This window comes from Notothenia rossii (genome assembly GCF_949606895.1).
Source record: "Notothenia rossii genome assembly, chromosome: 10".
Classification (NCBI taxonomy): Eukaryota; Metazoa; Chordata; class Actinopteri; order Perciformes; family Nototheniidae; genus Notothenia; species Notothenia rossii.
Window position 1 is genome coordinate 47,771,512 of NC_136908.1, and position 25,753 is coordinate 47,797,264.

The window sequence follows — 25,753 nt, forward strand, 5'->3', positions numbered from 1 at the left end:
ACGTCTCGAAGACAGAGTGAGGGCTTGACCTGGATTTCTGTAAAGCTCTCCCTCTGAAGCGACAGTCGTACTATTCAAGGATATCAAGTCTTATCATCTCCTTTTTTTTTTCTAAGTAGGATCGCTTACTTTGGTAAAAGCTCTGGCTTGTAACAATAGGCCTTTTTCTCTTGGTGATTGAGGTGCGGCTTTATGCTATAGCCCTTGATGCATAGGAAGGTAATTTCATGGCTCCTTCCTGCAGACATGAATCAGACACAGTGCGCTATTATCAAGCCCTGGATATTAGGCTTCTATGTAGGGGATGGAGGTGGAGGGGATATTAAGCCTCAAAGTGTGTGCATGTGTGTGTGTGATAGATGGAGCGAGGGAGAACATGAGTATATGTGGTCTTCATGAAGCAATAGCGAGGGGATGGAAATGCGGGGGGGGGGGGGGGGGGGGTGTGGGGGGGGGTTTGAGCGGTCCTGTGCCTGATGTATCATGTTGCCGACTGTGTGGCTGCTGCCATCACATCAAAGAACAAAGGGGTGTTTATGTCAGGGCTGACTGATTTGCTTTTTATTAATGTCTTACCTCCCTTTTCTCCCCCACAACCATCAGCCTCCACACATCATTCCCCTTCCCCCATTATGTTCACTCCACAATGATTTATTTTGCATTTGTCTCCCACTCTTATACACACACACACACACACACACACACACACACACACACACACACACACACACACACACATACACATACACATACACACACACACACTGTGCCCGACTCAGGTGGGGCCTCCCTGAAACGTGCCATGTATTCTCCTGGAGTGGATGAACGCACAGGCAGACATTCATTCCCACTCCAGCTCCTCTCCCCCCCCCCGAGCCATTTACACGGGGAAAAAGGTTAATTGCTCGGAACACCAGCGGTGTTATTTCAGCTGATTCCAGAAGCCGTGCATTTGATATTAAACAGACAAGAGATGACTGTGATAATAACTGAGTATTTGAACAGGCAAATGGGACATGCTGTAATTCTAGGGATACGTTGTTGAGTTTTAGAAGAAAAGACACGAAAAAGAAAGCCTCCAGTTTGCTTTTTTTCCCATTTAAATATGGCAGCCCTGGTACAACAAATAGAGAGAGAAAGAAGAAGAATTCAAAGCATCTTCCAAAGTGTTAAATCATTTTCAGTTGAATCTGCATGTACTCTCAGCTGTCCTCACCCCCTGAGTGATGGGTCCATGTGCAGGAGCTGCTCTAATCCCTTACGACCACATTGTGTAGCATCGTCACCCCATGAAGACCATTAGCATCATAGCTGCGGGTGATCGCTTTCTACAGCTCAGGGTCACCGCTGGGTTTACTTTGAGCTAGCCCGGAAGAAAGAAACATGTGGATCAAAGTGAGGATTGTAGAGGAGACGGACAGGGATTATCACAAAAATACATTTAACTTGACAAAGCAGAAAAGTGTTGTGAATGAAAGATCGACCTACAAAACATTGATGGGTTATTTTTCACTAACTCACCAATTAGTATTTCATCTGCTTTGAAATGAGTCGATTATTGTGCTGTATCCCAACAACAAATCCATTTTTAAAATGCATTACTTTGGTAGATAATGTGTGCCTCTTTGCAGCTTTTAGCAGCTTTTCGATTCCATTTCTGTTGCATTCAATTGTGTTGAACACTACATTAAAATGTGGTGAAATGTTGTGCAACTTTACGCTTCAAGACATCGAAATTCGCCTGGAGGTTAGATAACAAAATCAATAATTTAACTAAAGTACCAAACAAGCTGAGATTGAACTAAACACAATACATTTCTGTGAAACTAAAATATTTATTGTATGATGACATTTAAATAACAAGATTTAGAGTTTACTGAGTCAAAGCAGTGCGTTTGCGCTAAAAGCTAACACTAGTAGCATGCTCTCAATCACAATGCTAACATGCTAATGGGTTTCGTTTTTTGTGTTAGCAGCATGCCACTGTTTGCTTATTATCACTAATTAATACTAATACTAATTAGCACTAAAAGTGCAGTTAAGTATGATGGGCGTACTACATGTTTCTCTTGTAGTAATTCTAGCAGCATTGCCATGTTTTATAATCTATGAGTCACGCTGCTTGCATTCTTAAAAGTGTAAAGGATAGACAAATCCATTATTATAATCAGTACTCTTGGATTAAAACACATCCTCAAGTAAATGATTTATTTTCAGTGTATATAAGTCTTTAAATATGTACATGTTATTATAATGATTAATTAAATCCAAGGTTGTAATTGCTGGCGCTATTGCTGCCTCGCCTCATGAATTAGAGTTATATCCTCTGCATGCAGCTTAATCAGTTGTATGCTCATAGTAAAAATGTTTTATGTGTGTGTGTGTGTGTGTGTGAGGGTTTATGCAATTCTGCGAACGCTCAAACACATTAGCTGTAAGTGGCGTCGGAAAGGCTAGCATCGTCAAACAAATGACACAAAGAGAGGTAGCCTGTGCTCTCAAACGCGTTACTGTGATTGAGCTTGAGAGCTAGAGTGTGGCATTCTTTAAACACAGTGTTTGGGGAGAAGTGGCATATTCAAACACACGGATAAGAGAGATGGGGGTCGCGTAGCAAAATGCATTACGGTGTTGGAGAGGTTGAGGGAGTGCAACATTTCCAAACACATTATACCGGAGCGACGATGGCATGCTGAAACAGAGTGTTGATGGAAAGCGGAGAGAGAGGGAGGGGTCAAGAGAGTTTCTGTTTTATTTCGGCGGTGTGTGTGTGCTTTGTCTGCCCGTTGAGTGCTGACTGAGTTTTGACATCAGCTCAACCTGGGTACACAAACTCACCAGAGTGATTCGTCTCACCTAAAGCACACTTGAGGGTTTATTGGCACACACAGACACTGACAAACATGTGTGCACATATACAAAGCCGCATATCTGAAGAAACTCACAAATCGACACACACACGTCTTATTTAAAAAAAAATCAAGGCATCCAATAAAACCAGCATGTAGAATCACTTCCAGAACTACACTCCTGACCCCGCCGATAAAGCCTGTCATGAAAGATTAAGCTCAGATCCAGCAAAACACTTCAAGACATGTTCCCCCATACTTTATCTTGGCACTATGTCCGGCCCAATTAACCTTACAAGCAGGCCCCTTTTCACGTTGCCAACTCTGAAGCAGCAGGGGCACCGCATCCCTGGCATTTTTCTTCGCCTGGCAACGGAACACCTTGAACAATACAGAAAAAATGCAAAAAATGCTCTCTTCTTCTCCTGTGGCGACACTTAGGGTGAATCTTTTCAATTAGCCAGGTTGACTTTGCAAGGCTAATTAAGTCCTCATCCTTGATGAGCTGTCTGACTTCTCCTCCAAGCCTCTTACCGGGGGCTTACAGCCCCGCGGGGGCCACTGGCCAGACAGATTGTTGTCCAGCTGGAATGGGATTAGCAGCCTGCCAGGGGCCTGAGGCCCACAGTCCCAGAGCTTTTGTTTGAATCTGAAGTGTCGAGTTGGAAGGGGTGAAGCAGGGAGAGAGGATTGAGGTAATCTCCCCCTCTTCAGGACTGCTCCCCAGAGGAGAAGATCCCGAGTAACGCCAAAGACCACCAGCCACCATCAGAGCCACTGTTTACCCATCACACCCCAGCAGGTATAGGGCCAAAGAAGAAGTCTCCCCCGCCCCAACGTGACTTTATGTATGTAATGAGGGTGATATTCAATGACTGATCAAAACATGTTTTTCCCCAGCCAAGCGTAAAGTATTGGAGTTGTCTGGCAGGATTAGAGGCGTCACTCTATGAAGCAGCAGGTTGTGAAACCCACCTAGGCTGCTTGGATTTAGTTTGCTATAACAATGAGATTATTTATGTAATCAACCAGCTGCCAATCTAAATCATTATAACAGATTGGTTATTGGCAAGAAAACATTAGCACTAGAAAACCAAAACTTTAATTCAAGAAACACAATCTCTGAACACTGATTCAAATAATAGTAACAGGGCAAAGCTGCTGACTCTCTGCTTTTAAGACTTTATTTGCACAAGCGTGTTGTTTCTCAGCCAAAATTGAACTATGTTTGTTTAATTTGTATAAAGGAGGATGAGGAAATGAGGATTTTCATTAATAATGACTGAATGGTGCCGACTATAAAAGCACTCAAACACACCTGTGGTATGCAGGTGTTAGAACACATGTTCACACTGTACAGTGTTGGTGTAGATTATAATAATAGATGATTCAAAAGATAGGCATTTGGTCAAAGGACATGTCTTGTTTTGTGATTTTCCCCTGACAACTGTTGTTTTAAATTAATCCTGCACATAGAACATGAAGACATGTTAATCACAAATAGCTTAGCTGCAGAGGCTAAACTTGTCAGGCTTGCAGAATCCTGCAACAAAGAGCACAGTGAGTGGTTTGTTTTAAAGACCTCCACCCTTTTTAAAGGATTAGGGGGGAAGAAAAAGCTGAATTCTGTAAATTGTCCGGTTAGTCACTGCTAAATCAGGTTTGACAAGTACGAACCAGTAGGTTTTACTGCTGGAGGGTGACAGGTGTAGGAATCTCTGCTCATCAGCTAATTTGATTTATTTAGAGACTGTTTCTTGGATGAACACCATATTATCTTAGTAGTATTATTTGCCGGCTCAGTTAGTAGTGAGAGTTCTCTTATGGTGCACCTGTGCCTGTGACTCAGCTTCAGCATTGAGCCAATTCCAACAGGCTGTCTTTCATCACGGTGTGACAGAAACACATGAGATTAGAGCAGAATCCACCCAAAACAACCACGCTGAGCTGAGGGATAATCCAGAGTCCAAACATCAGAGGGAAACAGGAGGACACTGCCTCATCTGTCATCCAACAAGAATCCGCCCCGAAGAAAAACAAAGGGACGAGATGCGCCGCTATTGTCCGACCTCGCTGGCACTGGGATAACAGGAAGTGATGAGTGTACGCCTGAGGTGACCAACTGTGCCTCCAGCTTCAACACATGTGATGTTGTCGGATCAAACAGTGGCTGCATTTGTACAGAAGTATGCAGTATGTGAACTCACAAAACTGAATTGGCTCCTTTTTATAGAACTTGTGTTTGAATATGGATTGATAAATAACTTTGTAACCCTTTCCAGCTTTTTGAAAATCAACAATTGTTGTTCGTAGGGCTTCTGAAATCTTTTGGCATGGTTAACATGAACAGATGCTTCTTATTACACTGACAAAACTGAAAGAAATAATATTACGTTGAACCTAAAAAAAATTGTTTAAACGTAATATGTATTGCTTTTAACTAACCTAATACAATTATGTAAAATCTGTTGACATGATACATTTAATTAAAGTCAACGTTTCCGTTTTTTTCAGTGTAATAGCAAACTCAACATTTTAGAGTGATTTTTGTCATTTAAGACAAAGCTCAAACAACACTTCTAAACTTGTTTAATTTCACAAAACAAGATTTGCTAACTCCTAACTGAAATAGCTTTTGTTAAAGTCTAGGGTTTCACATTGTTGGGATTGTTTGTGTTCACTATTGACAAAAACCAAACAATAATTTGTGTGCTATCAGTTAAAACAGATTGCGTTTGTTCCTTATTGTAACTAAGCTGAAGGTCAGACCATATTTTTGAAAAATGTATACATAAATGCAGGTTATTCCAAAGGGTTCACTTTACACTGAAACAACTGAAACATTGACTTTAATTAAATGTATTGAGTCGACACATTTCAAATTACTGTATTAGGTTGGTTAAAATAAATTATGTTAAGTTGAACCTATTCAGAATTAGCATTACTGTGTTCAACTAACCTATACAGTGATGTGAAACATGTTCACATAATACATTTCATTAAAGTCAGTGTTTCAGTTCTTTCAGTGTTGAAAGAGAACTCTTTTTTGCCTTTTGCTTCCTCTGGATTCAGACACGAGTGTAGCGAAGTTGGCACGAGTCCAAGTTTTTCAATAGGATGAGCATTGATATGAAGCTCTGAAAAGACTTCAGGCTTTAGGGCATTTTCTTTTTCCAAAGTTCAGAAGTAAAAGCTGTGCTAATTTGAACAGTGCACCATTATGCACCATTCACTGTTCAGGTGACTGATGTGGTTATTTCCACTGTCAGTACTCTACATCTTATTTTACAACCATCACAAAGGCTGTAGTTCAAAGGCGTGTTTGAACGCCAGAACATATGCAACACAGCTGTTTGAGACACTAAATACATTGGTATCATCTTAATCTTTTCTTTTTAACATCAACCAACACCCAACCACACACCGCCCCCCCTACTAATGTACAGTATCTTATTGGCTCTCCCTATTGAAATGCAAGATGGATAGCGTACAGTATGTCATGATGTGTGTTTGTAGCAGTCTTTGCCCAGTTCTCACCAGCAGGACCAGAGGCTGTTTTTATAGCTGCATTTCTTGCGTCAGTTCTCCGAGATGTCAGGACTGACGGGTGAGAGAAAAGGAGCCTCACACTGAAGAGGAATGGGACTGATCCTGTGCCAGACAGCCTCAGCTGGGGGCCACCATCCAACTGACTTTTTCAACGAGTCCCCGCCCCCACAAACCCTCCTCGGTCCACCCTCCCCGCATTTATTTTCTGGACATACACTGATAACAGAATTTCCGGGGAACTGTCCAAACAGATTGCCCCGTCAGGGTTACTCCATTAGATAGGTATCGGGTTAACATGCTTTGTCAGCATGTGGACGGGGAAAAACAAATCCCCATTTGTGCTGTTGAGTCGAGGAACAAACAACAGCTCTATGTTTGTCTTGTAAATTGATTGTGTTTCCATCTTGTCTTTTAAATTGTTGAGTCGTTATGCTTGAGCTTTGGATATTTTCTCTCAGGCCCCAGATGGACTGTTTTGTGCCGGTCGAACAGAGCGTACAAATGACACACTGACTTATTTATTATAACAAGTCTTGTTGTACGGACACAAACGGCTGCCATTTATGTTCCTTTCCCTCTCTTTCTCTCGTTTCTCTGGTCAAAAGAAGAGTTCTCAGAAGTCAGCATGACGGTCATTCCTCCTAATGTCTGGACAGTCTTTTTTTCTAACTCATGACATTCTTTTTAAGACATTTATTATAGGACAGTTACGAGTAATGGGGTGTTTCATTTGCCATAATGAAACCTAATCACCCTGTGGACAGTGCTTTGAATCCATCTGTCCAGTGGTTTTATAGTCGAAGCCTTGGAACAGAACGACTCTCGGTCTGCAGGCTGTCAGTGAAAGCAGTTGAAGGAAGGGCTTCCTTTACATCTTAAAGGATTAAAGTGTGTGGATGATGATGAGATGAGTAGTTTGAAGTCCAGCTTCTTTTCCCTCTTGGAAAAAGCTCAACTCTGAGAGATAATGCTGAATCTGAATGAATTGTCAATGTAATTTGTTTAAAGGATGTTTCTGGCTTTATACTTTATATTGTAGTGCAAAACGTACAGTCTAGTGTGTAGTATCAAGGCCTGGCGTTTAAAAAGAGCATGTTTTGTGACAAATCAATGACTTCCAATGGAACCACCACAATGAACTATTGGGGGCAAACTAAATGAGTTCTGTAAACAATGACCCGTGGACCAATAGCAAGCTGTCTTGACAGGACTGACCTTTGAGGAAAGAAAGAGGTGAAGATACAAAGAATTTAGCGCATTAGAGGTGTTGCGTCTAGCAACATAACACTTTGGGCAAATGTGCAATGATGTCATCAATATAGAAGTGAGTTTCAAGGGGCAACTTTCTGATGCTTTTTGAGCCAGCTACTTTCATTGGAAAACAGAAACTGGTTTCCTGCTAATTTACTGGTTAGCAGTTAGCATACCTGGTAAGCTAGTTAATAAAAACCCTATAGATGAAGTTGTTGGTGTCTCAGCTGGAGAATAGTGAGAGATATATTGGCTATATTGTCAAAATGTCATCTTTGATTGTTAGCTTTAAATCAATTGCTTTTTTTTTTTACGAAAAGCACACAACATATAGCTTATTTAGTGTATAGGCAAAAGTTTGCTGTTCAGTACGTGCCTGCCGTGTTATTTTCCAAGCAAGTGTGAAAGATAATTGGTCACATAGGAGCTTTTATAATGGATCTGCTTTGATGGAGTCATTTAGTTGCACTGCTTTGCATTTCATCACTTCTTTCTGTCAATTATACTTGATTTACAAGGTGTCTAAGGGACAGCCAATGTGAAGCAGCAATTTGTGAGTGGGTGATTGCACTAGAGAGAGAGGAGATGGCAGGATATATCATTCATTAACATGGCAGCATGTCCTTCAATTATCCCTTGTCGAATTGGAGTGAGCCATTTCAGTGATTACTCCTGTGAGGAACGACCTTTCCCAGGTATACAGTGAGAGTCTGCATGTGACTTCTATGAAAAGGTACAAACTGTAGAAGGCTTTTGCTAAAGTATTGTGCTATATACAGGTGGGACTCATCGCTCACCATACCAGCTTGTCAGAAGTCTGTTTAGACAGATGGTTTGTATTCACTCAGGGCCCTTTATGAATGCTGTAAAGCTAGCAGAATACGAGGCAGCGTCTGCATAGAGTAAAGAATAGAGTACATGACAGTTTTTGTGTTCAGGGTTACATGACACGGGGTCTCATAAAAAGTAAAAAGGGGACAGACATGAACCACTTCCAGGAGACAGACTGGGGCACAAAGGTTGTCTAAAGTTCCCAAAGGTTGCGTTATGAGCCCTGATACAACTGAACTGATAATATTGTGCTAATGGAGAGGGGCTCTGAAAATAAATAAATAAAAGAAGGTAATTACGTAGTTACAAATGGGGGTCGTCACTGTTTAGGAGTGAGGTCTTTTATCTGGAGTAAAAACAGGCTTAAGTAATGAGAGGTGATGAAGTTTGGTGCCAGTCGAGCCGCATATCCGCGATGAGTTTTCTTCTCCTGATAAAACACAGAAATGTTTTCTCTTGGCGTGAAAGTATTAGCCTGTTCACACAGCTGGGGCAGATCACGGTGCAATATGTGGCGGCCGAGTCGCCCACATGCCACAACACATCTACTATATTCAAAAAGTAGACATACACAAACCAGACTAAAATACATTTACTTTCAGATAGCTTTCTCTGGGATCATATGGTAGTGATCAATGTTGGGTTGCCTCCCCAGAAATATATTGTTCTCATTCATCATTTCAGTAGGAGTATTATCACTCGACTTATTACTCCCTGGAAGCAGTGATTTACCATATGCAACATTTTTGATGTACGCCATAAATTTCCCTCTACTTCTTCGCTACTACTAAAAATGAGAACAAATAAGTTATATCTCCTCCTTTTCCAGAAATAAAAATGAAATGCAATAGTGTAGAAACCCAATATCGCATTTATTCTATAATAAAAGCAGTAGGAATAGCTTCACAATGAGAAAGAAGTAAAGCATCCCTGTTTTTACTCAGCGATACACATACGGGGGGGGGGGGAAACAGCTAAAAATAATGTGGAGTATGTTGTGTCATGATTTTGCTAAATTAATAATCATAAAAAAAATACTCATGTGTTATATTCTTCAAATAATAGATGGTTGAGTAATTTATTGATTCCCAACCCTAAAATTAATCCGCTGAGTCACAGACATTGCATTATGAATTATGGTTCTGTTTAAGAATTTAAAAAGGCACTCATGATGATAGCAGAGACACTGGAGCAGCAAATACTACTACTACTACTCTGCAAATAATCTATTAAAGCAGTCCGATATATGAAATTAAATGCGTTTGGATGTTTTAATGAAAGACATAGGTACATTTAGTCTGAGGTATTTGTACCCATTTGTCTATCTGTCTGTCTCTCTGCCTCTCCATATTTAACATGCATATTCTTGGAAGTGAATGTGATCCGTATTAAATGTGACTCCTCTGCCGGAGCAGTAATGCGAGCGCCGGCGGTTAGTTTTATGTGTTTCACAAGCGTGTAAATATTTAATAGAAGAGCGGGACGGAGTGCTGTGTCACTGTTCCTGCTCTGTCAGCCGTACAGAGAGGAATACTGGGAGAATTTCCTCATGACAGGAGAAATGTATGGAGCAGCCAGAAGATTCATACACTGTACAAGTCCTATTCCGTCGCACTCAGACTCTCGTGTGACACAGACATGGATATACAAGCTGTTTATGGTTGCAGATGATGTTCGTTGGTATAGATTTTGATACCTCACCTGATATGTATGAAACATGACTTGCAGGATTCCAAACTTGGGATGTGTGTTTGGTCTGTTTGGTGTGTTGTTACTGCATACTGTATGCTTACAGAGGCCGGTCTGTCTCATAACATTTTCCATTCACAGTTTTGAAGTCTTGCACACATTCCATTTTTAATGTGCAGCTTGAATTCTTATCCTTTGATGAACTGAAAAAGACGTTGATTTTAATGAATTATATCATGTCAACTAATGTCACGTAACTGGATCAGGTTAGTTAGAAGCAACTATAATATAACCTAGTCTTTTTTATTTAAACTTAATATTATTGCTTTCAATTAACCTAATACAGTTATGTCAAATATGTTGACATAACACATTTAATTAAAGTCAACGTTTCAGTTTTTCAGTGAGGTTGTATCAAAACTACAGGACTGTCTCAGAAAATTAGAATATTGTGATAAAGTTCTTTATTTTCTGTAATGCAATTAAAAAAACAAAAATGTCATACATTCTGGATTCATTACAAATCAACTGAAATATTGCAAGCCTTTTATTATTTTAATATTGCTGATTATGGCATACAGCTTAAGAAAACTCAAAAATCCTATCTCAAAAAATTAGAATAGTTCCTCAGACCAAGTAAAAAAAAAGATTTATAACAGCAAAACACAATCAAACATTTGAAAATGTCCATTAATGCACTCAGTACTTGGTTGGGAATCCTTTTGCACGGATTACTGCATCAATGCGGCGTGGCATGGAGGCAATCAGCCTGTGGCATTGCTGAGGTGTTATGGATGCCCAGGATGCTTCAATAGCGGCCTTTAGCTCATTAGCATTGTTGGGTCTGGTGTCTTTCAGCTTCTTCTTCACAATACCCCACATATTCTCTATGGGGTTCAGGTCAGGGGAATTTGCAGGCCAATCGAGGACAGTAATGCCATGGTCAGTACACCAGTTACTGGTGGTTTTGGCACTGTGGGCAGGTGCCAGATCATGCTGGAAAATGAATTCCTCATCTCCATAGAGCTTTTCAGCAGACGGAAGCATGTAGTGCTCTAAAATCTCTTGGTACACAGCTGCATTTACTCTGGGCTTGATGAAACACAGTGGACCAACACCAGCAGCTGACATGGCTCCCCAAACCATCGCTGACTGTGGGAACTTCACACTGGATTTCAAGCAACTTGGATTTTGCTCCTCTCCAGCCTTTCTCCAGACTCTGGCGCCTTGACTTCCAAATGAAATACAAAACTTGCTTTCGTCTGAAAAGAGGACTTTGGACCACTGTGCAACTGTCCAGTGCTTCTTTTCCTTAGCCCAAGTCAGACGCCTCTTCCGTTGTCTTGAGTTCAGAAGTGGCTTGACCATGGGAATACGGCTATTGTAGCCCATTTCCCGGACACGTCTGTGAACAGTGACTTTTGATACCTGGACTCCAGCTTCAGTCCACTGTCTTTGAAGCTCCCCCAAATTCTGGAAGCGACTCTTCTTCACAATGCTGTTAAGGCTGCGGTCATCTCTCTTGGTTGTGCAGCGTTTCCTGCCACATTTCCCCCTTCCAACAGACTTTTTGTGGATGTGCTTTGAAACTGCACTCTGTGAACAGCTTGCTCTTTGAGAAATTTCTTTTTGTGTCTTACCCTCCTGATGGAGGGTGTCAATGACGGTCCTCTGGACAGCAGTCAGATCAGCAGTCTTCCCCATACTTGTGATTTAGTTTACTGAACCAAGCTGAGTGTTTTTCAAGGCTCAGGGAAACCCTTGCAGGTGTTTCGAGTTAATTAGACGATTCAAGTGATTCGTTGAACACCCTACTAGTATACTTTTTCATGATATTCTAATATTTAGAGATAGGATATTTGAGTTTTCTTAAGCTGTATGCCATAATCAGCAATATTAAAATAATAAAAGGCTTGCAATATTTCAGTTGATTTGTAATGAATCCAGAATGTATGACATTTTAGTTTTTTTAATTGCATTACAGAAAATAAAGAACTTTATCACAATATTCTAATTTTCTGAGACAGTCCTGTATATACTCAAACAAAATGTACAGTACATAACTGAGTTTTAAATTGTAGCTTGGGAAATTCTGCATATTCTACTTCTTTGTGACATTCCATAAAGACAATAATTCATTGATTAATTTGTAAAATAATCAGCAGATGAATCTTTATTAAATGAATTGTTAGCTGCAGCACTAGAGTTGTTAAATTGTAAAATATATGTTTGTTTCCTTAATTTTACAGAAAACTATTACAATCTTTATTATGAAATGCAAGTTGCAATGAGAGTTTGAGGCTGACAGAAATCTAGAAGGCCACTTCATCTTTAGAATAAAAATGCTTGGTTTGTCCAGCCACACTCATGAAATAAACAAGGTGTTGACCCAATGCTTTTAGGCGGTGTTTACACGAGAACGAAACGGGTTGTATCTGCTACTTTTCTCTTTTGTATACCCCGTTCGGTCACACAAGGCCGTAACGGAACCGCGGAAAAGGACCCCGCAAACGATAACGGGTCCCATGTGGATAGATCTGCAAACGGAACGCTCTAGGGGGCCAAACGGCTCCGTGTGTACGTCCTATACGATAGTTTCCTGAAAGCGATGAAGCCATAGCCCCGCCTCTCCCCACCTCTGCTGCTCACTGCTGTATAATGGTCAGTAGCTACTGCTACTGCTACTGACCATGATACAGATTTTAGTGCAAAATCTAAAGCTCCTCTAGCACAACCATCAGCAACAAGTGGACATGGAGAACTACATGAACTACATGTTGCTAAATCCACTGCGGGGCATAAACAGAAAGGCAACCATGCTCGGGGGTCTTCTTCGCTGCTTTTGGTGTATTTTTTGGCAGAAGTACAGCGCCACCTACAGGCCCGGCATATGTACTACAGCGTTTCCAGTGGTCTCGTGTGAACGGACACGTTAAATGAGCCGAATGCGCGTGAACGGAAGACTTTTTTGATAACGAATTCGGTCCGTTTGCGTTTGCGCTCCCGTGTAAATGGGGTCTTAGTCTCATCATCTCCACCTTAGCAAACCCTTAACACGCAATTAGGTTACAATTTAATTTCAGCGACCCGGCAGAGAAGCTAATTCTTTTTGAGGGATCTCAGAAGCTGTATTCTCTTTAACTGTGTGTGTAGATGGGTGCAGGGGTAAGGAAACCACATTTCTGAAAGGCCTATAAGCTCCTGATTTTGGCCATATAAAGGGAATAATGAGCTTCATCACTGTTGTGCCAGCCCAACCTCAAATGTAAAGCCTCCCCCAACAAGGCTCCATTCAAAAATGGTGTGTTTTGCATTTACATATACATAGCATTTAAATAAATCCTTCAGGTCATGGATTAGTCCACGCCCCCCTCACTTCACCATTTCTATTGGTCCTTTCCGCATCAGTGGGGCCTCATGATGAGCTTACTTTAGACTCAAAATAGTTGAGAAGTCTTTCATCTCCGGGTTGGAAGTGGCTTGGAAATCATTTGAAATTAAATTAAAAAGCCTTTTAGTTTAAATGTAGTCTCCACTGAAAAAACTGAAATGTTGACTTTAATTTAATGTATTATGTCAACAGATTTCAGATAACTGTATGAGGTTAGTTAAAATCAATAATTTTAAGTTCAAATACAAATATTAGGTTCAACTTGATATTATTGCTTTCAACTAACCTAATGGTAATGTGAAATTCTTTGATAATGTGATAATACGCATCGCACGCATCTCTGCTTGCCTAGCAGACATCTCTCGGTGGATGTCTGCTCATCACCTCAAGCTCAACCTTGACAAGACTGAACTGCTCTTCCTTCCGGGAAAAGATTGTCCCACTCTTGACCTAACAATCAACATCGGCACCTCTGTTGTTTCCCCGACTCAGACTGCAAGGAATCTGGGTGTGGTCCTAGATAACAAATTGTCCTTCACTGCAAACATCGCTGCTACAACCCGCTGCTGCAGATACACGCTTTACAACATCAGGAGGATACGTCCCCAGCTGACCCAGACATCAGCGCAGATTCTGGTCCAGGCTCTCGTCATCTCACGCCTAGACTACTGCAACTCCCTCCTGGCTGGTCTACCTGCATGTGCCATCCGACCTCTGCAGCTCATCCAGAATGCAGCGGCTCGTCTGGTCTTCAACCTTCCCAAATTCTCCCACACCACACCGCTCCTCCGCTCCCTTCACTGGCTTCCAGTAACTGCTAGAATCCACTTCAAGACACTGGTACTTGCGTACCATGCTGTGAATGGATCTGGCCCTTCCTACATCCAGGACATGGTTAAACCGTACACCCCAGCACGTGCACTCCGCTCTGCATCAGCCAAACAGCTCGCTGCACCCGCACTGCGAGGGGGACCCAAGTTCCCGTCAGCAAAAACACGTGGGTTTGCTATCCTGGCTCCAAAATGGTGGAATGAGCTCCCCATTGAAATCAGGACAGCAGATAGCTTACACATCTTCCGACGCAAACTGAAAACTCATCTCTTTAGACTCCACTTCGAGCGATAGAATTACTAACAAAGCACTTATATACTAATAAAGGGCTGGCTTTCTAAATGCCAGTTGAGTAGCACTTGAAATGTTTGGCTCTATGAAACCTGATGTACTTATATGATTCTGTTTTCTTAAAGGTTGTATCTTCCTGGTCGAATGCACTTATTGTAAGTCGCTTTGGATAAAAGCGTCAGCTAAATGCAATGTAATGTAATGTAATGTAATACATTTATTTCAAGTCAACGTTAGAGTTCTTTCAGAGTATATCACTATCATTGACTTCAGGAGAGGAGACAGCTCAGGAGTGTTGTTGCTCAACAAGTGCACAGCAGCTGATACAAAACAACTCCTCCATCCTCCTCCCCCACACCAACGTCAGCAGCAGAAGATCACATTTTATGAATCAGTGTTACGTTTCAGTCCGATTTCCTGGCTTCCTGTAAGCGGTTCCTGATCCGCCGTCACCGTATGAGTGGAGCGGACACATCTGTGTGAGGCAGAGCTCCACAGGAGACTTCCGTCACCAGAAGATGGATGGAAATGTATCAGCGATGAATAAATACGCCCAACTACTTCCCCCTTCATCCCTCCCTTATTGCAACAGATGTTACAGCTCCGTAGTGTTCTTCTCTCCCATGGTGCAATGTGGTTCCACTTGTGTTTATTTATCCTCTTGTTCCCGTACTTGTACTTGAGTGGATGCGGAAACTGGATGTGCACGCATGGAGCTGCGTGGAAAGGCACTTGCTGAAAGAGATTACCCAAGCTCCGTCATGCACACGATGGGGTTGCGTGACCCCATTGTAAACCTGGGGTTTGACCTATGACCTTTTGAGAAGCGATGAAATGGAGGGAAACCTCCCATTTCCCTCTGCCGGGGTTTTTCGAAGTGGAAGCATTGTTAATGAGCTCTAAAATGGATTTGTAATGAAACCACTACTTGGTTTGAAGAGTTATACTCAGCTAAAAGAGCATGCAAGAGCAGAAACAGGTGTCTGCACTTGACTGGACACATGATGAAATAGGGAGAAGATTTCATGTTTTTTGTGACTTTACTTATAGGTCGAAGTATGTCATGTACCTGCCAGACCTTGTTCCCATCAAACTCCAGCTGTCCTTTCTGTTTGAATTATCTCTTTGTCTCTATGTTAGAAATATTAGAAACCCTGAAAAGACACTTTCACATGCAATTTGAGAGTTACCTTCAGGCCTCATATAGTGTGATATATAGCTCATTGTACAGCCCTTTATTAGGCAGACAGGATTACAGAGTTACAATACTGATGGACAACGCAGATGTGTTTTCCTTTTCTTCTTTTTTCTTCCTTTCCCATGCCTTCACATTCAGGTAAATGTTTAATTGTGACGTAACGCATGGGCAACTGGTGATATATTAGGTAATTTTCCTTTTTTACAACCAAATGTGTGTGATGAAAAGTCCAGAGTTGAACAGTTATCTCCTTAACTCATGTGCCTCATCTTATCCTCCCTTTTGCAGTAAACGTTGTCAGTAAAACTCCCCAATGTGCGGACCCTTTACAGTTTCACTTTCCTTATTTCTGATCTGTTGCTGCATCTTTTATGGAATCATATGATCAGCAGCCCCATTCAAAGTATACATAGTGAAAAGTTGACTTTAATTAAATGTATTATGTCAACAGATTTCACATATCTTCATTAGGTTAGTTGAACGCAATGATATTAAGTTGAACCTACTAGTCTTTATTTATACTTAATATTATTGCTTTCAGCTAACCTAATACAGTTATGTGAAATCTGTTGATATAATACATTCAATTAAAGTACATTTGTCAGGTTTTTTTTATCAAATAAAACACAATCAAGCCTTGTTGCCTTTCCATTTTTCTGGCCTTGGATAGCAGTTCACCTCCTCTCAAACGGAAATGCAGCTCTGTCATATCACACACTCCTTGCTACTGTTCTTCCTCTGTCCCTCCACCCTTATTTCCTGACTATCTCCCACCTTTTCCTCATCCTGAACATGTCATGCGCTGAGTAAGGGCTTTGTGTGTGACCTCCTGTAACATGGAGTAGGATTTGGTGTGGAATAGGAAGAGGAACTCCTCTAGGGCAAAGGAAGTGATGGCAGTTAATACCTTGAACTTGATAAGTCATTCATCGAAGCAGCAATTATTTATTCCATGCTAGCAGTGGCAATGGCCTCTGGGACATTGGGTCGGTTAGGATGTGAGCGGGCAGACTTGTAGGCGTGTGCTTGAGAACGGGAGAGGTCGAAGGGCAGTGCGTGTACAGGGTGGGACATTTCCGATGTTCTCTGTAAAACAGACATCTGGGGTCACGTTACCGTAATCATTTTCTTTTCACAAAACATTAACGGCACTTCCCATACCACCGGATGAAGATACAGCAGCGTATCAGTGACAGCACATTGACACCCGCCACACACACACGGACCTGTTTGACGCCCTATCCGCTGTGTCCTCATAAGCACGGTGTCTCGTGTCCTCTTCTATTTTTACCGGCAGGCGCTGAAAGCCTCTGGAAGCTCCTTGTCAATGGGCATCTCATTCCACCGCCAACAGCGTGTCACCATTTATTAAGTCGTCATTACTCAGGGCCACTCCGGCTGTGGTGCTGTTAGGGGGGGGGGGGGGGGGTTGTTGCGTGGTCGCAAATAGATCGGCGTGGATAGGTCGGACTGTTGCTGCACTCCCTAAAGGGCAAGCCATAAAGGCGTGTTGCTACACATCTCACTCCCCCCCGGTGAAGATCGATGCAGGTAGCCGGGCTGCCATTAGTTGGGCTAATGCAGACAAATGGGAGGAAGGTGGCTGATCGGGGCAGAGGAGAGAGACTGGGGTCGATGGAGCGATGCTAAGAGCGAGAAGAGAGTACTTTTCATGCGTCTGTCCGCACGTCTTTTTGTTTTGGGTAAACAGATGGAAAGGCTGTTTAGACTAAAGGGGTGCTGAGAGACGAGAAAGTGCACGCCATGGTTGTGCAAGTGAATGCACAATAGGCACACGGATTCATTCAGAACAACAGATAAAGAGTGACTTGTTGAGTTCCTGGGTATTAAAACGTGGGTGTTACTTTAAGAGACGTATTCAGTTTCTTTAGGTTGTAAGAACAACATACTCAAGTCACATCATGACGTGGCAAGAAAAGACTCACAAAGCAAAAAAACACTCTACTTAGACCAGGGGACTCCAACACGTCGATCGCGAGCTACCGGTAGCTCGCAAGCCCTCAATAAGTAGCTCGCCAAGCGAATCCAAAATGTAAAAAATACACACAAAAAAATAGGAAATGTAACTAAAAGAATCTAACCTACGCTTAACCGAAACCTTAATCATAGCGAGCTCTATCTACTTACTACAACTCTATATCTATCTAACACCCCTCCTCCCCCACCCTATACATTTACTCATTGACATTTACATATCTGGATGCCCGCAACTACGGTCAGTATAAACGTATAAAGTTCAATCAACTGTGAGGATGTAACGTTTGCCTTTATTTTCTCTTTTAGCTTCCAGATCTCAGCACTTCTCTTTATACCTAAAGGAGCAATGGTCTAAAAACAAGATTGGAGTTCTTTAGAGGAAACAATCGGCACTTCTTTCAAACTTTTCCAGAAATGATTTAGTACACAAACAACCCAATACATAATTACTTGCTGCTATTTGATAGAAAACACAAACATACACAAAACCCTGACCTTTTTACAATGCAGCAACAATAATTACTTTTCCCAAAGCACAGTAGGAGTCTTTAAAAGGTACTCTTATTTCACAAACACACTCACTGTGCTAATCCAGCCCAATTCTCAGGTTGTTTTCTTTAAGGGTCTTTAGGTGTGTGAGTTGACACATCAGCACTCCTGTTTATCAAAGCTTTTATCACCTCTCCGCTGATATGTCACCCTCTGAGAGGAAGCAGGAGGTGCTCACTCACACTCACACACACACACACACACACACACACACACACACACACACACACACACACACACACACACACACACACACACACACACACACACACACACACACACACACACACACACACCTGCGGGGGCTAGCGGGGGTTAAGACGAGGGGTGGGAGGGGGGGTTGTTGTTGACCTGCTGATGTGAATGACTTAACCAGATACAGGATCTGTCCCAGACTACACAGGTTAACTACCAGCATGTGTTCCCCTCAACCGCCAGATTTCATCCGGATAAGTCCAGCACACACTCAAAGGCTAAACTCTCTGTGGGAAAATTGTGATCTGTAATTGATGTGCAGTACTCCTCGTAACTCTGTGAAAAATATGTAAATTCGGAACTCAAAAGCCTTTTCTAACTTTTCCTTATAATCTACTTTTTTGAAGCGGGGCTTAGAGTGTACATGATACGGCTTTTATAGAAATTAGACCCTCTTGTTTTCTTTTGATTTATTCCTCCTAACTTTTCCCAAGACTGCTTTTCTTCATCCATGTCATCCAGGCCCATTATTACTAACCCCCACACTCACTTCAAACCCAAGGTTCAAGCCCGGAGGGGAAATAAGTTCATAAATAAGATCTGCAATACATTTAAATGTAAAGAGATAAGGTGGAGGATCATTCACAGGCCTTTTGTATCTTTAGTGATCTAACTACTCTTTGTGAAATCTGTTTACTTACAAAAAATACGTTACTTGTAAATATCATACAAAAAATCCCAGAGTGTGCTTTTACCCTTAAATAGTGTTTTTTCCAATAAGATGTCAGTTTGGTTTCTCTGACAAAATTCAACAAATCAGTCCCAACATTTAATCCAACATGAATGTCCTAATTACAAGTGTAAACAAATCTACAGTTCATGGCAATTGGCCAAACAAGGAAGACTGAGTGTGTTTTTTATTTTGTCAATGAATTGTTTGCAACGTCGAGAGAGCACTTTCAATCTGAACAATTTATATTCTCTGCTGTTCTTACTATACAAAATGTAAACTAGAACTCCTGTAACTGTAATAGATGTATTCAGTTTCTATTGGTTGTACAACAACAACAACAACAACAACAACAAGTAATTTCCTGAGATCTGGAACATCATGACATGGTGAAAAAAGTCTGACAAAGCAAAAATAAATCCTGCAATTAGATGATCATAAGTTCTTTAAAATGCAACTGTTTAACCAAACTATCCAAACCACTTTCTTTTGAGTTGATTCTGAAATACCTGCAAGACCTTTAAAATGTTAAGAGATAAGATGATAAATATTGTTTCCCACCGTCAAGAGTGCGTTTTCAATCTGAACTAACACTTCATGCAGTTCTTACCACACTAAATGTTAACCAGAAAATGTAACTTTATTGAGATAAAATACAGGATTTGGATTAAAAAAAAATACATTCACATCTCGTTAAGTTTTAATTCTGCTTAATAGAAATATGATTTATTAGGAGCCATCACTTCCGTATGTCAATCTTTGTCAAACTTTAGCCTTAGGACATACAGGTGACCTGCAAATCATCTGGCAGCAGCAATAAACCTGGCCTTGGTTTGAGGTTTTCCAAAGAAAGGCTTGGCTGTGAGATATTATAGGAAATGGAAAATTGATGACTAACTACATAGGAAATCATTGCGGAAGCGAGGACACTATAAAACCCTCAGTATCCAGCACACTTCCTCTCCACCGTACTGGTTGCATCGGCGCTCTCCAGTCCTCCTGCCCCCCCCTCTCTCTCTCTCACCAGCACTCCCCTTCTCTCTCCCTCAGCTGCTCTCCCTCCCCTCTCTTCTTGTGGATGGTGTGGCTCTCTCGCTTGTCCTCTCTCTCCCTCGCAGTCTGGTGGAGCCGCGCACGAGGATTAGAGGGTTGCTGTGAGTGTCTGCTCAGAGAGAAGAAGCCAGAAGACAGAGAGACAGATAACATAAGAAATACTCCAGAAAAAAGGACAGCTTGACTGTTGTGGATCTGCTTTACCTTTCATCTCCAGCTGAAGCCTTCACCTGGGGGGGGGGGGGGGGAACAGATAGGGACTATTAAGCCTGGACCTCCACACAGGGAGCCATGTGAGCGGCACCCCTCCACCCACTTCACACCACAGAACAGTCCCCCCTACAGTCTGCTCTCTGAGCTGGGGAGCACCACCAGGATTTTTTCCCCTTTTCCCTGGAAGCTCCACTTTCTGTTCTCGCTTGGAGGGACTCTCCAGGCTTCGGCGTACCCCAGAGGGAGACACTCATCCCTGGGCACTGGTCGGGGGTGTGAGTGCCCCCTGGTCTGGAGGCCAACCAGCAGTGCTCCAGCACCATGGATTACCTGTTTGGGATTGTAGTGCTGCTGTGTGGGGCGGTGCAGCCTGGAAGAGGTGGAGAGCCCAAGCACAACGTACCCAGGCTAAGGCTGTCATACAAGGGTAAGCCCATTCTCTGCTCCCCCCCCCCCCCCCGCCCCCCCTCCCCACGTCTCCAGGATACATGGTTGCTGGTGCTTTTAACGTAGCTTGTTTAGTCTGTTTCTCTCGCCCCTGGCTGCTCTTTCAAGATTTTCTTTTCATGCATTCTTTCTCATGTTGAGTATTCCTTTTTTTCTATTTCTGTGAATCTATTTCTGTGTCTCTTTCATTCACTCTTGGTCAGAACACTGAAAAACTGAAACGTTGCCTTTAATTAAATGTGTTATGTCAACAGATTTCACATAGCTGTATTAGGTTAGTTGAAAGCAAGTTTAAATACAAAATATGTAGGCTCAACTCAATAGTATTGCTTTCAACTAATCTAATACAGTTATGTGTTAATTGGGGACATTATACATGTCAATAAAGCCAACGGTTCCATTTTTTCAGTGCGCACAGCATCTAACTCACCCTTCTCTCTCCCATTTACTTACTCCTTCCTTCCCTGCCTGTCCCTCAGAATCCACTATTCTTCTTACGAATATTCAGATTGGTTCCATATGCTGAGGAAGGCCTGGAGTAAAATGTATATATTGGCCCCTGTACCAATTTCCCCCTTGTGCTGTCCCCTTTCTGCTAGCACTGTACAGCCCTGTTAAGTGCTCCGAACAGGCAGTGGAGCCTCCGTTTTAATGGCTTCTGTCCCAAAAACTTTGGTCATGACACAGAGCCTTTCTTTAAGGGGCCGTGCAGGTTTCCACACTTTTCATTACTCTACCCTAAATGGATCCAACAGTTGTAGAGTTTGGTTTGAATGGAAAACTATACAGGCATGTTGATTTTACGTGTGCATTAAATAATGTGCTGCAGAATATATTGGGGGAGAATAAGAGGGAGTTTCGTGTCTTTTTATAACGTGCACGTGTAAGCTTTTGACGTATACACCAAACATGTTATTCCCTCTGCTTGTGTGTTATTTTGAGGGGAGACTGCGGAGCGCCGGTTCTTCCTCTCCTCCTCCTCCTCCTCCTCCCTCTCTCTCTCTCTCCCTCTGTCTGGTCTCCTCTCTCACACCCTACACTAAATCCGGCTCTTTGTAATAGCAGACTTTTCATCTCAGCTAGAAATAACTGGCAACATTTTTGACATATTTTGGGAAGGTTTTTTTGTGCATTTTAATTTCAGTGAGGGAGGCTATCGTGGTTCTTTGTCCCAAAACATGACCGAAAGTATATGGCTGCGAGTGTGGTCTCTCCATTCTTTATTTTAGTCCCGTTTCTCTCGTAAAACAAGCCCTCTGAAAATGTACGAACGTGCTGATTTGCCGTTGTTTAGCAGCATCCCGTTGTGCGTTTGACTGTCACCCAAAGCCTCGGTCACTCAGATAATTTCAATCTTGGGAAAACATTCAGTCATAAATGTGATGTTTGTCACCCTAATTCATTTTCTATCTTCAGCCCAGACGTTTGCTATAACTTGTGTTTAGAGGCCTGCTATATGACATGCTTTATTCTTTAGATAGAGCGCAGGTTGTAATTTTGGTAGAGTATATTTTCCTTCATCACCCTTTAAACTTCCAAGCGTGTGTGCCGATGCTCGGTGTTGCATGTGACTTTTGTATTTCAGCATTTAATGAGCTTCTTCATCATGTTGTTGGCACAGCATTTTAAAAGGGTGATGACATGCAATCACCACATGGACTCTGGGAAGAATCATAGTTGAACTTACCTGCTACAAGTCATACATCCCCTGGGCTCCATTATGTCAGTTCACACGGAGCCTCTAGGCATGATGGGAAAATGTCATCTCTTCTTCTACATAGCCATCTGCTTTCAAAGAATGTGAATATAGTTCCCCTCTGCCCCTTTTTTGTGATCCTCCTTGGTGTTCGGTCTGACAAGCAAACATGTTGCTGACAACAATACTAGACAAGAGATATGTCATCGAGCATCAAAGTCTGCATTGCCTCACTGTACGAGTGATGGATGAGCGTCCTGAAACCAAGAAGGCAGGTCTGCAGGGAAAGAGTCATGACAGATGCACTTTAGTGGATGTACGATTATTTTTACTAAAAGTGCATCAAAGCCCTGGTGTGTGTGTGTGTGTGTGTGTGTGTGTGTGTGTCTGTCTGTCTGTGTGTGTGTGTCTGTGTGTGTGTGTGTGTGTGTGTGTGTGTGTGTGTGTGTGTGTGTGTGTGTGTGTGTGTGTGTGTGTGTGTGTGTGTGTGTGTGTGTGTGTGTGTGTGTGTGTGTGTGTGTGTGTGTGTGTGTGTGTGTGTGTGTTCATGCAACATCTTGGTGCGAGGACTCAACACCCTCTCTTGTGATACCCTCCCTTAAGACTGTAAGTGGTGAGTTTGCGTGTGTTTTAGCGAGGCAAAAAATGTGTCAGGTCTGTCATGTGCCCATATAATTAGACACCTGGTCCTGTGCGTGTGCCCGTGCACATGAGCTGACAAATCGCTGTTTCTGTAATTATTTGTGATTTCAAACTGCTATTGGTTTCCACCATTGTGTATATGCATATCATTGGGGTGTAAAGGCATCAGCGTCTTTGTGAGGTTCCGCTCGGCAGTGCCTCGGGCCCACAGGTGTTTGATGGCTCTCTCGATGCCTGTCAGGGGGGGATGATTCTCCGTTAACACCCACTGTGCGGCGGGCGGTGGGAGTGAGAGAGGGATGGGGGTGACGGTGGAGGGGAGGAGAGATTTGCTTTTAATGAAGGATAAGCTGGCAGACATACAGCAGACGACGCAGGAGGAAGGGAGGCTGGTTGTTAAGTGAAGTGTCACTCATCCCCTCTCCCTCCACCAAGCCTGCATAGTAATTAAGTCAAATAAACGACATGGAGGAATCCTCCTGGGAAGGACAGTCAAACGAGCGCCGAGCAAAAGAGTGTGCCGGGACGATCACACGAGCGGAAGAGAGACTCAGGCCCCGGAGTGGGACAGTCGCAAGAACAAGGAGGGTCTGTGATTTTGGGCAGTGAAATAAACACAGAGCATGCGAGCAGAGTCCCGTGAAATTATTCTCAAACGAGCGCTGATGACACGCCTCCAGGGACCGATAGTCGTCTGCTGGAAAGGACACACGAACGACTGCAGTGTGAGCAGTTTGAGACGTAGAACGACTGAGAAATGGAAGCAGGTAGATACAATTACCTCTCCTGGGACGGCTGGCGCAGCAAGTGCAGAGTAAATGATTTCCCGGTGGGGTCAGTTAGCCATCTCTCTCAGCTAAAAGGATCTGGCTTCACGGGGACAGAAGTATGATCACAAGAGTTAATGATTTTCTCTTCTCCTTGAGACCAGAATAGCTTTTTACTTCCACTGCCTTGACCTAGGAACATAAGGAGAAGGAGACATGAGTTGAAACTCAAGTCCAAGTTAGAACTAATCTTAGTGTTGTAATATTTTAAGGCAACAAACGGCAGCCCAATTCCTTTGAAAAAAAGTGAGTCATCATAACATAGAAGAGGCGGGAAAATCGCAATTATCAAACTATTTGAATAATTTAAGAATAAAAGCACTTTATTGTTGCAAATGTAATATAAACAATGCTGCTGCTGCACTACTGCAATACAGCAAGCACATAAATTAAAAGGATGAAACAATGACACACTCCCATGGATCAATGCATAGCTGCACACAATCACATTCCTGAACACAATCTATCTCCCACCCCCTCCCACGCTGTAGAAAGGCCATCAGGAGGAACACTGACCCCTAAAGGTCAAGCGATGCACAGACAGCACCCAGATACACACAGTATGAGGGGAGATCCATGAAACTGCAAAACTCCACAAGAGCTCAAACAATAAGTCAATTCATTGAATAGTGAATCAACAGAAAATAAATGGCAACAATTTAGAATATATAAATGGATTGGTTTAGCCATTTTTAGAGCAACAATTACAAATATTTTCTAAAACGATGCTCTCATAGAATTGTAAAGTTAATAATAATATATATATTTTTTTTTAAATCAAGATTTTTTAAGAGATTTTGATTCCCATTTAACCTTTTTTGAACCTTTTTATAAACAAAACGATTAATAGAGTAATCATGCTGATTAATTGAAAGTGAAAATAAACATATATTGCAGCTCTAAACTTGACCCGATGGTGATCCGTAAAAAGGAGCCAGCGGGCGGCACTTTAACACTTAAAAGGCCTCGTCAAACAACCTGATAATTACCCTCGGCGTGGGTAATTATGGAGCCTACTGCCTGACCTCGTAGTGCCATGCCCCACGCTGGCTGCATGGGAGGAACTGAGGAGGAAAGACGGAGGGAGACGGAGAAAGAGACAGGGAATCTGGAATTGGCTTACAACCCTTCAAAATAGACACTTGGTGTGGAACCGCACTCAACGCAGTCTGGACTCAGCCCCATAATAAGCCTGTGTGTGTGTCCGTGTGTGTTTGGTGTGTGGGCGTGCCTGCCTATAAAAATATGAACTGTTTGTGGGTGTTTGTATGGTTGATCAGTGTGTCTATTCCTTCTTTGATATGTGAATGAGATTCTCTCTCTTGCCCTCTTTGTTGTATCTGTCCATTCTGCGGGCTGGGGCTCACAGAGCGGATGTAGATAATTATAAGGTGTTCTCCCAACGCGCCAACTTTGGAGATGTCTGCCTCCCTTTTCTCTTTATTTCTCATCGTTCTTCTCTTCCTACCCCCTCCTCCCTCCCCTCGCTTCTCAAAGAACCACAACACCGCAGACCCTAAGTA

General features: G+C 42.4%; 1 protein-coding gene across 2 annotated transcripts in view; it reads left to right on the forward strand.

Moving 5' to 3' along the window:
* Window positions 1-20,150: 20,150 nt before the first annotated feature.
* Window positions 20,151-25,753, forward strand: part of sema3aa (sema domain, immunoglobulin domain (Ig), short basic domain, secreted, (semaphorin) 3Aa) — a 33,715-nt gene continuing 28,112 nt past the window's right edge. For both annotated transcript variants that reach the window (XM_079655174.1, XM_079655175.1), the window contains exon 1: window positions 20,151-21,045. In XM_079655174.1, the coding sequence (XP_079511300.1) occupies window positions 20,940-21,045 (106 nt within the window). In that variant the 5' untranslated portion in view covers window positions 20,151-20,939. The remainder of the gene's footprint in view (window positions 21,046-25,753) is intronic.